General features: G+C 52.4%; 1 protein-coding gene across 3 annotated transcripts in view; it reads right to left on the bottom strand.

The window, feature by feature from the left end:
• LOC144174167 (uncharacterized) overlaps positions 1-18204 on the bottom strand; it is a 239773-nt gene that overhangs the window by 81269 nt on the left and 140300 nt on the right. For all 3 annotated transcript variants that reach the window (XM_077702674.1, XM_077702672.1, XM_077702673.1), the window contains exons 2-4: positions 3524-3632; positions 2552-2753; positions 638-1045 (exon numbers count right to left, since the gene is read on the bottom strand). In XM_077702674.1, coding sequence (XP_077558800.1) covers positions 638-1045; positions 2552-2753; positions 3524-3632 — 719 coding nt within the window. The remainder of the gene's footprint in view (positions 1-637; positions 1046-2551; positions 2754-3523; positions 3633-18204) is intronic.

Genomic DNA, 18204 nt, shown 5'->3' with positions numbered 1-18204 from the left:
GTCATGCTGTCAGAATTTCAAAGAAATAGTTTAATGACCCCCTCCTTCCCACTTGGGTGTAATTCCTGCAGACGCCCACGCCAGAGCATTAAATTCACAGCTTTTCGAAGATGGAGGTGATCGTGCCGTTCGGTCACTTGCACAGGCCACAAGGTTCATGTACATCACAAAGGACAGTAGCGCAACGTATCTTGTAATGGGTCACAGGTCAGCATTACCGTGCTATTGTGTTCTCAAGGCTTAGTAGGCAAGCTTGTTGCTGGCAATAGAGCGCTCAGTCTCACCCACTCATCACAACATTCCCGAAGCTCCGCACATACGAGGGCTTGGCTAAATAGTGTAGTGCTTAGACATGTGAAATTTCTTGAGGGTCATAAAATTGCACAATGTCAAGGTCACCATGAGTTGAACGAGGAACTAATCCTCACTTCAGGTTGAAACGAACGAGAATGGCCACTGACGATTCGGGGCCACTTCTTTTCAGGCTGCGGCAGATCATGTACCAACTTAGCGCTGCTAATACTGCAGATGCCAGAGCGAAGCCATGCTAGTTGTGTGCCCTGACCTTGAGATCCCTTTGCTACTGTGTCCCCTCCCTGCACTAATTCGAGCAGCCCATCAGAAGAGGCATGCATACCTTGCTGCTCGTGTGACGAGCTGGACCTCGATGAGGGCTGGTGGTGGTGGTGGCCGGATGATCCCTGCGGCAGCTGGGACGGGTGCCTTCCACCGGTCTTGCTGGCCGCAGAGGAAGAGGACTTGTACTGGCCATTCATCAGCGGGGGCCCCGGCTGTTGGTGCGGCTGCTTCTTGTGGTGATGGTGCGACGAGTGGTGGTGGGAGGAATGGTGGCCACTGCTGCTGCTGCTGCTGCCGTGGTGCGAGCGATGGCTCGAGCCGCCGTGGTGAGAGGAGGAGGAACCCTGCTGCGTGCTGCTCGACTGGCCAGACGGGTGGTTGCTGCTGCCATGGTGCTGCTGCTGCTGCTGCTTGACTGCAGAGCTGCCACTGCTGCCCCCACCTCCTCCTCTCGTTCCTCCTGGGTCTGCGTGGAAACCAAGCACATGCACTCGTCGATTACAAGTCTTGGGATGCTATTTAGGCGTCTGCTCCTCCCACACACTGTTACGACACTCCCTGTCCAAGGACACACCTGACTGCACACGGACTAGCCGGGACTAGTAAAACGACGAGTCCAGGGGCAGTGCCATGCCCACACCTTGTAGAACCCCCCAAAAAGGACTAATAAACATTCTGGCTGTCAGACAGTGAAGGACTATAGGCAGGCAGTTACGAAGCAACTGAGGAGTATCGGCAAGTCTTTCTTATGAAGCAGCAAGCACCCGAACCTATACTGTGTGGGGATCCTGACGCCCAGGCCATTGCGCGATCACTGGGTTTGTGCCATCACGCGGCGCTTTTCCCCTCTCTCCTCCGAAATTCCGGCTCGTCTTGGCGCCTCTGTGTAGAGCTGAGCCATCTCTCAAACTCTTGCGTGAGGTGAAGCCTGCAGAGACCGTTGCGGCGATAAAACACTGTCACGCAACGGGCGCTCCGCCCTGGTAGCGGAGCTAACCTCACCTCATTGGTCCGTTTGAACGATGCCCGAACTCGACTCTCGCCGGGAGGCGAACGCGCGCCCTGCGCGGGGGTCCGTTCGGGAAGACGCTTCCAGGACGCCGAAGGCGTTGGCCGAAGGTATGTGACGCTTTCTTTACCAGCCGGCGGCAACTCTGTTGCGCCGGCGAAAGCCCACCAGCCCTTCCGGCTGCGGCCCGTGCCCAAGGCTGCTCCTGTTGTCCCTACGCTTGCATATAGTAAGGCCGTACCTACCACTCGACGAACACGCCGTGCGGTACGCGCCTGTGAGCGAATGGGCCCCGTCTCCCTCGCTGCTGCGAGCCGATCCGGCCAGCACGGCGATGCGCGCGCGCACAACGTGCGAGCACCCCGGAATTTGCAGAAGAGCCCACTGGCTCTGCGCCGACGAAACGTGCGCACTTGCGCGTGGCGCCCCATCGCCCCTTTCACCTAACGGGAAGTACGTACCTGTACTGTAAATTGTGTAATTGGGACTGTAAAATATGTGACTAGAATGTTAGTATAAAATAAACGTCTTCCCTCCGTACCCTGGGCATATTCCTTTGTCGCCCCTTTCTCCACCTGCCCAACAGAGGCGGTGTTAAGTTGGCGCGACGGCGTTTCAGTATCGTGAGCGTGCTCAAATAGCTCGAACCCGCGGTGGTTCCTCGCAGTGTGCATGAATGCCTGCCTTGTGCAAAGCTAGCGTTATGCATATTGTGAGGTAGAGAGACCACAACTGTAAATGAACAAAACTAAACCCCAGCATGCTTACAGCAGCCAGACACATATTGTTAAGCCCGCATCAAAACCAAATGAAAATGGTACCCATGAGGTCGTTCAACCTTCCCTGGTGAACTGAGAATGCTGTCTACAGATTTAGCTTGCAGAACGACTTCCATCCTGTTGTGTGCACCAACACCAAACGATTCCAACCGGGGAAACGTCCCTCCCGCCCGCAGCAGCTCACCGGTGGCGTTGCCGTTCCACGTGGAGGCCATGCTGCTGCCATTGACGGGGGTGGGCGGAACCCGCGCTGCCGCGGCCGCATTGGTGCGTGAGATTCCAATCAGGTGGTTGGGGTCGTGCGTGAGCAGCCGCTGCACCTGACTGAAGTCGCCCAGCGTGTTCTTGATGCGCCGGGACAGCTCATCTTCCTGGCCGGGGTCCACCTGCACACAGCCACGCTCGCTACTTCACCAGCAATCCACAGTGCCCTTTCTTTTCTTTTAATGTTCGGCGGAATGTGCAACTTTTTGCCGACTGTACGTCTACAGTGAGAAACGTCACACCCTCTGGATTTCCCCCCCCCCCCCCCCCCTACTCTCAATAAAACATTTATAGTGCTACTTGCCCTAGGTAGTGCGTTTGCCCTCATATCTGCCCGTCCACAGGCGTACATGGGCCCCTGACAAAACAATTTGAACATTTGAACTGCTGCCACGACAACCGAGGAACGTGTGTTGCAGCCTGACGACGGTGAATATGGAACTGGGTTTACCAAATAGCAGTCTGAAATACACACAAACCTTGCATTAAAGATTTATACAGAATACTGCTAGGCATGCCCCCACAACTTTTGTGTAGACATAATGCAGAAGCTCAAAATTCATAAAAAGTGCTAAATTTCCCATCTCTTTCGTACAGTGTCAAACGCCTCCGACAAACCAGCCACCACTTTACTCTGCTGCGCTTGATGATTCTTAAGCACTGATTGATCAAAATGTTTTTCTCTGGCAAAAGAGCTGTCTTTTATTATTTTCGGACAAGTACTTTCACTATTATTCGTGCACACTTTATACCCTAGAGTGTACAAATTGCTCCACGAGGTATGAAAGTACACTAATGTGGGCAATTAACTACCCATCTCTTTCACGGCGTTTAAAACAGTGCAACGCTATTGTTCACTTTTTGGTCTAGGGTGCTGAGAAAGGCCACGCACCTTGACCGGGGCCCTGAAGATGGGGTGTCCTGCCGAGTCTCCACTGCCCAGGCCCGCGCGAAGTGCACGGGCCTGTCGCTCCCGCTCTCGAAGGGCATCACGCTCCACGCTGCAGGGAAAGCAAAGAACAGGGGGCTCAGTCAGGTAAGGTGAGGGCATACTCAAAGCGGCGGCACGTAGCGTTTCGCCTTCTACAGCTTCGGGCAAGCCTTGATATTGATGAATGCTCTGGCGACAAAATCTCGAGTTATTTCACACTCCTTCGGCCTTTATGGTTATCAGCAGCACACAGAGACGTGTTCAGAAGGAATTGTAGACTCTAAGCATTTTCTAAGTAAATATCGCTGGAACGAGGCAAAATTTAAAGCCCCTAATTGTGTCAGCAAGCAGAATGAAATTCATATTCTTGTACAGCATGCAGAAGCTCATATTGTGCGCACCTAATACGGTAACCACTGCTGCAAAGCACGCTCTTTTTCTGCATTGTGTACACTTTCTCCAACGTCCCACGGTTACGGTAGGCCATGGTGGGACATCATGTCACAGAACATGTTCTAGAACAAAAATGGGCACAGCACTGTTTTATTTTTAGCTTCAAACCCATTGCTTAACTATGAAAGTGTTGAGAGCTTATGAAGGTCAAGTAGTCAGCCAGCTGAAAAACCTCTAATAATGCCCGTGGCCCCTGTTTCACAACCGAGGACTGTACACAGCTTGCCAGCCAGCTACCACAAAGAAAAGAGAGAAGTAAGAAAAGACAAACAGGCTGCTACGTAACGAACAGGACGCTTTGCCAACAGCCTGGCGAAGCTCTAAAATAGAGTTGCTATAGATAAGAGAAAGCAGAGGCCTCCCTTCTCAATCTCTGTCCCAGGCGCCATTGCAACACAATTGGAACACGCATCGCATCAGCTATCAGAGACAAGTAAAAAGTGAGACAACGCTTCCATTCGCCATTTATATTCTGGCATATATCCCGATTGCGAATGGCCAGAGAGGTAGTAAATGTTGAAAAAAAAAAAAATTGTGAATACGCTTTTATTTCCCTCGTTGTAGAGCCGCCAAATGATAAACCGGCGAGGAAACTTTAACGAGCAATGTGCGTCTTGCGCCGTATGCGCTGACTAGCGAAAAAAATACAGGAGTAGCTAGCGTCAGTTACAGCTTCCAATGATGCTTTCCAGCGAGCCAGCTGTTGGTAGAGGGGAAAACGCAATTTTCACGTTTTACCGCATTTGAACTTGCCGGCGGCTCTTTTTTTGTTTTGTTTTTTTGTACGAAAAACGTCACCACAGCATTTTAGAGTGAACTTCAACATCACGTTTAACAGTCGGTTAGGCTCCGTAACAAGCCGGCACCAGACAGAAGTCATGTTTGGAAGAAAAAAAGTCAACACGCTTTTTTTTTCTCGCCGAAAAACATATGACGCACTTATTCTACAATGTGACGTCAATAAGAAGGCTACAAAACTGAAAGAATAAACGACAATACTACTACTATGGTACCCACCATACTACTACTACAAGTCCGGAACAGTGCGGCGCATATTGACAAAAAAATAAGCTCACGTGACCGACTCAGCCGCGCGCAGCGCGCGTCAAAAGCCGAGAAGCCCGCGTCATTGTTTTTGCAGCAGTACGAACAGGATTGTATCTCACTGCAACCCCATATTAGCGCGATAAGCAAACCCCTTTATCTCGCTCAGACGCTAACACCGAAAAGAAATATTCGGCGCGCGCTCTCAATGCCCGATAACCACCGAGTGGAGAAGCGTGCCAGCGCACGCAATGCGATTGTGCTCTACTAACTTTTCGGGTCAACAACCCGACGACAACAAATAACAAAAAAGAACTCACTAATACAGGCACCAGGCCATATTGCATGACAGATGAGCTGACGCACGTCGGAGAAGGCGCAACAACGGTGCGGAGTGCGGTTCAAACGATTTGCAACTCTTCGGTCGACGCGGCGAAGGGACACACCTACACTCCGAGGCGAGGCGAAGCGAATGACTGACTGACTGACCGGAGAAAAAACGTATCGGGATGGGGGTTGTGACGTAGTGATGACGATGACCGCCGGACCAATAGTGCTGTAGTTACTTCCATTGCTATGGCCAATAGTACTGACGTATTAATAGTTACTTCAATTGTTATTATTATTATAACTATTATTTATGACTATTATTATTATTACTACCAGCGTACTCAACCGCATATACCTAAAACCTGCGAAGGAGCGCGAATGCAACTGCCGGTGAAGTCCGCCAGGGAGATGGCTAGGTGATGTCATCAGTGCCACTCTGCGACACCCCGTAGTGGAATGGCCGCCTACGGAAGTGCAACCGAAAAACTAATCGCAATGTATTCGTATCAGCGCGTCCCCGATATGCACCCACACGGCCGCACCAAATTGCGGGCGAAGTCTCTGACCTCGAACGGTTAACGAAGGAGCAGAGGGCCCCTCTGAGATAGCAAGCGCCATTTTTTTTTTGTTTCTGCCTCAAAACCACCGTTTTTTTTTTTTTTTCGTTTCGGGAACGGATAGGCGGGACCAGTGCAAAACATAGGCTGGAAAGAAAGAGGTATGTCCGCCAAGCATTTTCTCCGAAGACTGCTTTTTTCAGTAATAGAACGACCACCTAATTAGGTGGTCGTTCTAGTACAAAGGCTCCGAGCGCTGCAATTTTAAGTTACATATATTCTGTCTACTCATTGAAACCACCGCGCTTTTATCGTAGTGGGCAGCCAAATCCAGCCAGCCAACATCTTCGGGCGGAGCTCCCAACTGCGACGACGACGCTATGACGTCGCTGCGATTGACAATGTGTGGTCGCAAATAAACAAAAGACCATAATTACTAACCGCACTCAAATATCAACATTTGCATCAGTGATTCAGCAACCACGACGGGCGCGAATCGAACTGTACAAGATGGCGGAACTGTGCAAGGTGGCGGTTTTTTTTTTTTTTTTCCCTTTCATCTAGTTTGATCTTACAACACGATCACTGAAGATCGTTGAGAAGCAAAGGAATGAACTGCAAGGAAGACACCGCTGCGGAAAGATCAGCCTGCCAGCTCGTGCACGGCGCAACACCAAGCGAGGGGAGATAAAACGCGAACATCGTTTTTCGCGGAACCCGGCCGCCCGCCAGTTCCGTGGCGGCGACTTCCACGAGCGCCTTCCAAGGGCGAGTTTACTTGGTAAGTAAGAGACGCGTGCAAACATCTTCGGAGAGACGCAAAGCACGCGGCTACTACCCAGGCAGCGGCAACAGAAGCGGGCCGCGGCTAGCGCCAGTCTTTTTCTCTAAAACGGAACACAACGGAACGGGTTGCGGAAAAAAGTCGCTCCTGGAGCGAATTCTGCCTCTCTTCCGAAAAAGCGGTTTTCGGGGAAACCGGACCGCCTTCCGTTGGGGTCAGTTTGCTAAGTACGAATACACAAGGCAACGGGCTTAATCAGGGAGTCAGCGTCAATCCTGAATTAAATACAACCGATATTCGCCACAATCTACGCGGAAAGGTCTCGTAATAGGCGGCCGCGATGCCGCACGAACACGGTTGACTTCGGAGTATGTTCACAGCGGAGTAACTGGCGGTCAGTCATTCCCTGCAATCTCGCTAGCAACACGACGCAGGGAACAGCGTTTACAGAACATCTCGGCCCTGATTAACTAACCGCAATCTAACGCAGTACGCTCGCGATTGCGACATACTGATACTACTAAGGAGCATTGCGAGATTACGTCAGGCATGAAGCTTTAGCACCGCGCAATTTTTGCATCCGGGTAACAGCGTTCGCTGCATGGTGACAAGATTTCCAGCACGCCAGTCTGCCGTGTGCAACTCTTTCTCAAACCCTACCATTCCCATTTCTGTGAGTGTCGAGATTTTCTTTCGTTCAGCGAACGTTCCTAATACGCACTCCCGGGCGCTGAAGTGTGTCACTTCGCTGCGTTCTCCCTCCGTCAGGCCACCCGAAAATTAAAGAACGAAGGGTTGCTTTTCGGATACCGACCCCGAGTCGCATCGCTGCTGCAAATTCAGCGAGCGACAGAGAGATTGATTGATTCTAGGGTTTAACGTGCCGACGCAACGCAGGCGATGAGGCGCGCCGTAGTGGAGGGTTCCGGATTAATTTTGACTGCCTGGGGATCTTTAAAATGCGCCGAAATTTCGTACACACGGGCGTTTTTGCTTTTCGCCTTCATCAGAAAAGCGGCCGGGAATCGAACCCGCGTCCTCGTGCTGAGCGACGAAGAGGACGACCGTCAACGCACGCGCTCAGCGAGGCTTTGCGAGTGGCGCAACATGGCTTCCGCGCTAAGGAGGCCACCGCCGTTCCTGACGCGTGCTGCAGGGGGTGTTTGGTGCCGCTAGCAGCTACTAAGCGACTCTGCCAGCACTCGAGCGCTGCCAGATGACGGCGGCGGCGAAATGGAAGCAAGCGCACAAACAAGGAGAGAGAAACGCGCGCGCCCTTGCACTTCTCTTCGCCGCATCTCGACGACGTGGGACAGAGAAGAAATCGGGGGGCCGCCACGGCAGCAGTTTTCCTCCACACACGCCACTCACCTCACCGCAGTGGGGAAAAAAAAAAAAAAAGGAGCTCGGCTATTACTTGCCCGTCCGCGCTCTCAGGCCGAGCGGAGAAAGCAGCCCCCGCGGCACTGAATAGGCTCACGAACGGCGCCAAGACATCGGCAGAGAAAGCAGCAACAAGTTGTACATCGCGGCGCCTTCCGCACCTCCCTAGAAATACGCCGTACTCAGGAGCGACTTAACGCGAAATCCCCACTGACAACGGAACGTCCACAAGTTTACGCCTTGTCCAGCACCACACCGCAAGGACCCGCAAGTAACGCAAGTAACTATCATAAATCGTCAAGTGGTGCCGGCAGTAAAACAGGAACCCTTTCAAAGAAGATATGGTGGCAGTGTACATAACCAGCTTTCTCGCTCAAAATTCTAACCCCTCAGGAACCGGGGAAAACCACTTCAGGAAAGTGATATTTGGCACAAAGAAAGCAGTCAACGTGAAGATGAAAACTCTAAAAGAACTTTTCAAGATTCTGAATATATTTTTTGTGTAATTCGCTTTCAAATCTTACTCCCAGTGCATTTGTATGGGATAGCTTAATAAAACTTGCTGCTGGGCTAGTTGGTTCATGATCATAGCGACTGGGATTAGCGGTTGAAGTAGCGCCAGCCCTTCCGTTTGTTCTTACGTGTGTCCTGTTCTTCTAAGCGCTAATCGCAGTTGTTTGTATGGTATAGTTTCCATGGCTCTGGAACTTAGTCACGCAACGTGCGACTTGAAACTGTGCACAGAGCAAGTTTTCAGCCCCAATATTAGCTGCGCGAAAATACTTTACATTTCGATAAATAACTACAGAGTAATCACTGTTGAAAGGACTGCCCATTAGCAACGGGCAAGTAAACGCGCGGAATCCCATAATACAAGCCGTAGAATAGATACGATTGTTCTTTCTAAATCACTCCGGCGGATGCTTTTTTCGTGTGCAGGCCACTTCGCGTCCTCAGACAGCCAACGGCTTCAGCAGGCTACAACACACCGTGCAAAGTTGAGCGAAGGCTGAAAGAACCATAGGCTAAATGGTTCTTTGAACCAAGAAGGCTGAAAGAAAGTTGCCCCTCTCCCTTCACATCACACGAGGTCGACCTCACTGCAGAAGTGAAGAAAAAAAGCTACGCGACACGCAACCCACTGTTGCTACAACACTCCTGTTCGCCTCCTCACCTATACTCCCTCTTGACAACCACTGGCTAACGCTGACGCCCCCTTGGCCGTATCGCAAATACCGCAATACGGACCCATCACAGAACCGACGGTTTAAAATGACGCCAACCATTCGCCGTTGCAGTGAGGTTACAGACCTCAACGGGCGCCGTGTCAAGCTAAACAGCAGTTGACAAGAGCAGGCTGACCGTTAGGCCGATACAAACTTGCACGCGGCGTTCAGAGCGCCCGATGATAGCGCGGCAGGAGGGCAGACACGCCCAAAGCCCTCGGGACGAAGTGCGGCGGCGGTTTTCGGCCAGTCGGGCAAGGCGGCGACAGCCGCCGCGGTTTGACGAGAAACAGGGCCGAGGCTGAAACACTTCCGCCTTCGCGCTACGCCACACCGGGAAGGCGAGGGGGAGAGAGAACCCAAGAAGAGCAGGCCATCGCACGGAGAGCGCCGGCCAGACAGACAGGGCTTGTTCGGCGTGCCCCGCGCGGCAGACACGTGCGCGTGCTCGGCTCTGGCTGAGATCAACATGGAGGCGGTGGAGGTTTTGATATCCGGAGACGGCTACGGAGAGATAGAGTAGGGTTCGAGCGTGAGGAGAGACGGTGGATGGCCGCCTCCCCACGCCCCTCCTGGTCGGCGCAAGTCCTGCAGCGAATTCTGCGGGCGGAAATCGCAAACGGTTCCAGGGGGAAAAGGCGACATACTCCACGAAGAACGGACCCCGCAGGGGACCTGTTGAACGGTCAGCCGACCAGTGCAAAAAGTATAGACCAGCCACAACAATCACAGCCCCCCGGCCGGGCTGAAGAAGCCAAGGCAAGAAAACAACGCATGGCCATTGTGCTCGGTCTGGTGATGAAGGCGGTCTGATGAATCCTGCCACTGGGAGGTGGATTGCCGCTTTGCGCTCTAACAACGTCATTTATAAACTAGGAAGCGGTCATTGTTCAACCGAGGAAGACCGCTGCATAACTCCGTATTAATCATGACCATCGACACCTGGGACTCAAACTCACGCGTGGTATAAGACCCATAATAGACAGTGAATTCGACCATCGCTCGTATTATCAACACGCCCTAACGCGACAGCGCAAGCTAAAATAACGCGAAGTTACTGAAAGGCTAACATGGTAAATAAACTACGAAAACGATGGGTAAGAACACCTCAATACACAGCTTATATGTCTAATTACAGCAGCTGGAACGAAGTGCTATAGATAGAATCTGCAGGAATCCGGCTACCAAGGAGATACTAGCGGTTTAAATAATACACATAAACGGGACTGGACAAAAGCAGTCGGGAATCGAAGCACGGCGATCTTGTGTGTAGTGGCACGATGACCCAGCAGTCATCCTTTCTTGCGTAGCTTGCAAAGGAGCGGTTTCATAACGGGCGAGTGGACGGGCAATTTTTCTCCGGAGCTAGGCAGACATCTTGTTATATAATGCCACCCACGATCACCATGGCTACCACTAAACGCTTCAAACGTTATCGGTTGACTCAAGTTCGTACCCTGTTACGCAAAGATATTACAGCACCGCCCCAGAGCACGCAACGGTGCGTGGGACAAGACGGCAGTCCAAGGACGGGCCTCTTTTGTTCCCTCGCGATGGCACCCTAACGGGCAGTCAACGACTGGTTAAAGAGTCGGCCCGATCTCTATCTGAACCGGTTCGTTACGGTCGCTTAACAAGGTCGCGTCATCCCCAGCCGGCCGGAACAATGGGCGACGCACTCGACAGGGGGAGGGAAGCCGCAGAGCGCGGAAGTAGTGCCTCCGACGACCGATTAATACTTCTTCGCGAAGTGGCGAAGTGCGCCCCTGCCTGGCAGCACAGCGGCCACTCCCGCCACTCAAACGCTTTTGGATCTGGCACGAGCGGCCAAAACAACCTCGCGAGTGCGCGCCTTCTCCCAGCGCGTCGAGGATACAATTTGGCCGTGGGCTCGGACACTGGAAATTCGACCAGTCGAAATAAACACGGGCGAAGAAAGTCGGACCTGAACTGCCGTCATGCGCATTTTCCTGACTCCCAGCATGCAGATAAAGGCGGTGTGTGCTACTTGCTGTATACGAGCAAGCGGTGCAGATCTAATTGGGAAAAAGTAGACAGCTCTCCACTACGGGTGCATAACGCCCGCTCCCATGCGTGGGTCGCACACTGAACGCGATCTGAATGCTTAGAATGTGCTCGGCACAATGCTGCTTCAGGGAAGCGCTCGCAGGAGCAGAGTAATTCCAACGAACAGCGGACGTCAGAGGCGAGTGAGACGCAGTAGGCCCTGCATCGGCCGCCGGTTGCAGCAGGCAAGGTGACCTTGCATCTGGAACGTGGCCTCCGCCACTGGCGCTCCTGCAGCGGTGATGTATTACGGCCGACTAATGCAAAGGCAGCCCCCAGCGGCGCCGGGTGCGTTAAAACAACGGGCGACGAAGAAGGGCGGGTCCCCCGCGCGTAACAAGAGCGAGGGCGCGTAATCCCAGCCGCCGAGGAGCCGAGGTCAGTCAACCACGGCGCCTACGCGGCGCGTTGCAGCGGCGGCGACGGCGGCGACAACGGCAGAAGCGTCGTCCAGACAGCTCGCTAGGCCACGCGCAGGAAAGCAGAGACGACGCAGGCTCTCTGCGGACGCTAAACATAGCACGACGACGGGGGCTCCGCTGCCGCAGCCGCGCTAGCTTGGCACACGAGCGCAGCGCGGCAGACACACCTCGGCGGCTGAAACGCTATCTTCCCTAACGATGACCCGATGGCCCACCACTCCGGCATCCTCGCTTTCGCTCCTCGCGAAACCCGTGGGGCCGAGGCTAGCCAAAAAGAAAAGCGCGTCCCCGCCGAGAGGATACAATTCGAGGCGTAACGACCGCGCGTTGAGTAACGGTTCCCGACCGCAACGTCGGTTCCTCTTTGCCGACCGACGTCTTCGGCTCACGGGGGCAGACGCAGCTGTGTGCAGCAAACACCGCGGCCTGACCGCTCCACGAACGTGGAAGCCGATCGACGTTCGCGGTGGTCAGCCGTCTCAAACTGAAAAAGAGCCCGAGAACGGCATCGCGGCACAGTCGGCGACACGTGGACAGAAACGCGCCACAGATGTCGACCTTCGCCCAACCAGCTTCTCAGGGGGACCAGAAGGTCAATGTCCAAACGGGAACGCAAAGGCGGAGGCAGCGCGTCCTTCTGGCATCGACCTCCCATGCGTCTCCGCTGAGGCCGTTTTCCAGATCGCGGGATAACAGCTATCAGGGGGAACCAGTTGATGCCCCCATCTGAACGCTGTTCTTCGCTATGATGGTCTCGACCCGCGCGCAGTGAGGCAACAAGCGGCCGACTATCTGGCGAGCTCGACCCGAGGGCCCGAGGACGACGGCCACCAATTTCTGACAGCAAAGGGACGCGTCTCAAGATTATTGTTCGATATGTGCGCTGTCATAATCTCCGTAGATGAGCGCAAAGTGCCCATTTCGGACAAAGGGCGCTAAGCGATCTGCCGGGAAAAATTCGTCGTCCTCGCTGCAAGTGCTAGCGCTGACACTATCGTAAAGCCTCTTCGGGAGCGCTGCTGCACGCAGGTGCCACCCCAGACCTCAAAATGGGCTTCACCGACGCTCGCTTCCGCGAACGGATTATGTGGAGCTGCATTGCACATTGGAACGCGTACTAGGGGCATAAAGCGACGTCATGCGCTAAGCCTAGCAAGAAAGCTACAATACAAAGCAGATCGCACTGTGCCACTATTACCGATCAAGGAGACTTTTTCTCAGCTTTGATTTCTGTATTCCGCCGCCGCGGTGGCTCAGTGGCTATGGCGTTGAGCTGATGGGCCCAAGGTCGCGGGTTCAATTGCCGACCGCGGCGGCAGCTTTTCTGATGAAGGCGAGAAGCGATAATACCCGTGTGTTCGAGATTTCCGCGCACGTAGATCCCCAGGAAGTCAAAATTAATCCAGAGGCCTCCACTACGGCGCGCCTCATCGTCTGTGTAGCGTTGGCGCGCTAAACCCTACAATCATTTCTGTATTCCTGTACCACACACACAAAAAAATGACAATTACGTCATTCGGCGCCAGATAAGCACCTTCAAAAGCACTGACAATACTGTATATATATATATATATATATATATATATATATATATATATATATATATATATATATATATATATATATATATATATATATACAGTAGTCTCGATAAATGGAACTGAAAAAATTAGTTCCATTTAACAGGAGTTCCGTTTACTGAGATGTGAAAGTGCATATTTTTGTACGTACACACTCTTAATACCATTTCATGGAACTCTAAGCACTAGAAGGTGAATGTAGCTGATAGTTTTTCAGAAAGCAAGAAAACTACAAGAGGTTTAGGCACAGCATTCACAAAGTTGATTTGGCAACAAATGAGTCGCTGTGCACTACAAAATTCATCAATTATTTTTGTTTGAGTCCTTGTAACTGCAACTTCATGGAGGTTAGAGGCCTCAACTTCGCGAGTGCTTACGAGCCACTGAATTTTGAAGACGGCAACGCGGTAATGAAGCGCGAATAGCACCACAATGACACAAACGAGGCGGCAGCAGCTGAGCCCTGTAACCTCGGCGTCTTGAATTGAGACCGAACGACTGGAACAAGAACTGCGTTGTTGCATTGGTTGCGCTGACACGGCTAACCGCTTACGAGAGGAGGCTTACGAGGCCAATGAGGCTAAAAAACATGGAGGAATAAAAAAATTAAAACGAAACAGCCGGAACCGTAAAAAGCTGATTCTCATGCCAATGGATTTCCCAAGTTTCATTTCTGGTTCCGTTTACACGGTGACGCAGAAATTTTAGTTCCGATTACCGAGAGTTTTAATACGTTATCTGAATACAAAACCAATCAACTTACAGGCTGCTGTTCCGTTTAAGCGGCAATTCCGTTTAAGCGATTTCCGTTTATCGAGATTCTACTGTATACATATATACATACACACGGTAGCACGGCCCCTCGATCAAGCGATGGAGAAGCCGTGACAGTAGACTCACGATAATTCAAACTCGAAGGTACCCCAGATTTTGTTTGAATTATCAGAACTTTGAAGTATCGGTAGTCTCCATAAACGTGACTCGGGAAACATGCCACAACGTATGTGAAACATATTTAATAATCAACATTTACTCGCAATACTAAAGTGCTATTCACACTTCTAAAAAAAAAAAATCACGAAGGGATGGCTGCTTTTTCTTCTCATGAGGTTCAAAACGAAGTTGTATTCTTTTCTCAATCCCCACGCGGTTGTTGGCGCGCGCGGTTTCTTTTTGACACGAGTATGCAGGTAATGAGCTTTACTTGTGCCTTTTAGTTATACAAGGATGCAAGTGTGCAGCTAGAATCGGCAGATATTTTCAGAAAAGGACAAGCAAAAAGTCCCAGTTAACCGAGAGTCCCAATTATCAGAGTTTGAATTATCGCGAGTCTACTGCGCGCGCACGCACACGCACACGCACACACACACACACACACACACACACACACACACACACACACACACACACACACACACAACAGTAGCCGACAAAACTCGGAATTTTAGTGTTCAAGTACGTTTTCTTTTTAATTAAAGAAATTTCCCGAAGCTTACACGCACGCACACACTGCAAGCGCCTAACGACAAGAAACAGCTCAGAGGGAGAAAAAAACACCAATAAGCACGCTCCATTTGTCCGACACATTCCTTGGCATCCGTTTCACTATACACCGTGTGCAGGGTCTGTCGATTCTTCCACCGGGACTCATATCCAGTTCTCGTTATCACAAAGCAGCAGCTCAATCAAGAGCCCAAGCAGCTGCTCCTCCCCATCGCTTTCCATACGCACTGCACACGCTTCCTCGGAGGAGAAGGAAAAAGAAACGAAGAAGCGACTTCCCTCCGGGAACTCATCAACGCGTACACGGTAGTGCGATTTCGGAGTTGGCCGGATTCTCGCAAATCGCGCGTATGCGGAGAAAATCCCGGGAACAGGAAGAAGCGGCTTTCCTCGCCAGCGGGAGAGACGAAAGGAAGATTATTCAGTCGATGTAATGCGATCCTCGCGGCGGAGGCGCGCACGGCCCGAACAAAATCAAAAGAATCCGGACGCGCACGGCGGGGGGCTGGCCGGAAACACTTCCCGTTGAGCAACGGTCCTCCCACAATTCGATTCGCGCGAATACGCGATCGATAAAGGCGTGCCCGTCCGCGGACGCGCCAGGCGCGGCGGCATCGCTGACTGATTTAAGCTCAGCTGCGTATTAAGGGCTTACGATTTAAAAAAAAAATAACACTGCATTTAACCGGCGTTTTAAAGGCGGTAGTTCCGATTCACTCCACAGGGAAATTTTGCATCGTATTAGTGCGTCGAAGAATGTTATCGAGCAATGGCACCAGGCCGTAACGCAACGCGCTACACTCATCCCCACCTCTTACCTACCCCGACCTGTCCGGCCTCACCACGCGCTGCCATTCCGTCTGCGAATGGCAGACAGAATGGCAGACAGAATGGCAGACGGAAGTCCTGACCACCTCCCAGGTCCCCCACCCCCAATACCTGCATGTGGCCCATTCCATTTCGCAACCTCCCAGGACGTCCGAAGCTTGCCCCTGGTTTTACTATTGGCTGGCTGTCATTCGGCTTCAAGGCCACGGCAGGACGAACCCGCGAATACAAGATTTTCCCTCCGAGCTACCGAGGACTGCGCGCATAGAACGTGCACATCCGCAGCTGCACGTTCAGTCCATTGTGCGCCCGCCTACTTTGCCGGATGTACGCAGGGCAGCCGAAAGGTTCCTCGCTCTCGACAGCTCTCACCGAGTCTGCGCGACACGCAGTCCTCAACGCTCGAGACACAAACGCACCGGCGAGGAAGGCAGTCTGCCTTGGAAGTGAATGGCGAGATGGAAACATTCGTCGCTAGCGATTCATCGCGACCGGGCGAAGAAGAGGCGGCGCGAAACAAAGCACGGCGAACGCCCTGCCGGCGTTAGTAGAACGACAGGCACGCTATCGTGTTTCGGCCTCGTTACCGAGGGACGCGTCGACACCGGAAATGCCGGTGACGTGCACCGGCGGTGCATTTGCACTAAAATGCGGTGGCATCGATACACCCCCGCGCGCGTTCTTCATAGTTTAGTGCCTCCACCCTGTCTCCCTCGTTACATCGAGGAAAAAACTCCAATCGTGAAATCACTGGTGTGAAATTGCGAAAAAAAAAAAAGAATTAATTTTCCCGCCCTTCAAACCAATCCTCAACGTATGTTTGCTGTACGACCACTTAATCCGTCGGGTCCGGGTTACCAAGGAGGTGCTGTCGAACAAGTTAATCAAGCCGTGCGAAGGAAAGCGCGCAATGGACAGCAACACTCTGGTAGGTAAAACTCAGTGTATTACTACCCTAACTGCGAAAAATGCATACTCCCTTTCAGTAACTGCGTAGAATGCCCCGACGCGCCCAAGCTATACGTGAACTAAATGAGATCCTTTTGGAACACTTGGTAATCTTTAAAGTGCGCCGGAATCTCGACGCATGGAGGTTCTTCTTTTTTTCCACCTCCATCAGAAATGCCGCCGCAGCGATTAGGATCAATTCCACGACCTCGGAAAGCTTCGAAGCCCCCGGGTCACGGCGGCGGGTGAAGACATCGAGCAGTCGACAGGAATGTCCTACGCACTTTCGTGGGCGGCTGGCGGGCTCAGAAAGTACGCGGCAAGGCAGTACAAAATTAAAAAAAAAATATGCGAAAATGTATTTTAAGTAAATGAAACGTAGCTCGAGCAAACAGAGTTTGAAAAACAAACAACGAGTTTTTTTTTTTTTTTTGCTTACCTGTATGGAAATCCTTTTATGGCAACTTGCGCAAAGTAAAAGAGGCAACAAACAATGGACCTCTTTCCAGTACCGGTCCTCCTAGCGTCCGCCACGGCGAACGTAAGGCACAACCGCAAAAATGTTTGGCGTTCGGAGAACCCGTGCACGAAATATCCTGGTCCTGCATTCCCTCCCGAACCCACCGTCACCCGTGCCTTCCCCATGATTGTCACAGTAGCAGGCGCACGCTGGCGTGACTAATCTGCAGAGGCCCAAGCCCCCCTTTTTCTCCCTTTTTTTTTGTCTCTTTTCGTTGCTCTCTCACTGGTAGCCAAGTGCTCGCAGCGTGGTCAGCCCCAAACATTTCCCCCCCTTTCCTTTGAAAGCTTTGTTCGCGTGCACTTACGAACTCGCTGCGATCTGCCCAAAAAGAGGGAATAAAAAATTCCCCCGCATTTCCCCGAGGGGGAGAATGTGAAAGTGCGAATGCACGGTTGTCGGCCCGCTTGCGGCGTTTGCGCTCGGCCCCCGCAGCCCACCGCCTCGCCGCCTTCTCTTCCATCTCTTCCATCGGGTTTGTAGTATCACGTGTACACCACGCAGTTATCCAGCCGCTATAACGCCGCTGAGTCGCCAACGCACGCCGCTGACGACGTAGTTTGAATGCGTTAAAGATATAAGGCGCGTCACTAACACTGATATCACCGTCGCGTCCGTGGCTTGGTCGGTAGAGCGTCGCGCTGCGGCCGCTATGTCCTCGGATCGAAACCTGGCGCCGGATGCTGTTTCTTTTTTAAATATAGAGGAGCACTGCGGACGCCGACGCCGCCGCCGCCGCCGCCGGCGGTGGATGGTTTGGGGTCGCTTATAAAGTGCATTCGCACTTAAAACGTGTAGCCCAGGAGGCACAGCCACTCCCCAAGCAGCTAGCTGAGGGGGCGCCTTTTTGTTTATTTCGCCCGATGCTACTGCCAAGAATGGCGGATCGGCAGCCCGCGCATGCGCAGGTTGCTACTGGAAAGAGGTTCATTGAGACGCCCCACTTACTGCCGCCGCCGCGGATAGCCAAATTCTCACCACCGCAGTGTGAGAGCGA

The sequence above is a fragment of the Haemaphysalis longicornis genome, unplaced genomic scaffold (genome assembly GCF_048455015.1).
Source record: "Haemaphysalis longicornis isolate Haplotype H1 unplaced genomic scaffold, Haemaphysalis longicornis Haplotype H1 scaffold_3, whole genome shotgun sequence".
NCBI classification, from domain to species: Eukaryota; Metazoa; Arthropoda; class Arachnida; order Ixodida; family Ixodidae; genus Haemaphysalis; species Haemaphysalis longicornis.
The sequence above is the reverse complement of the archived record's forward strand: the minus strand, read 5'-3'. Positions and strand labels throughout refer to the sequence as shown.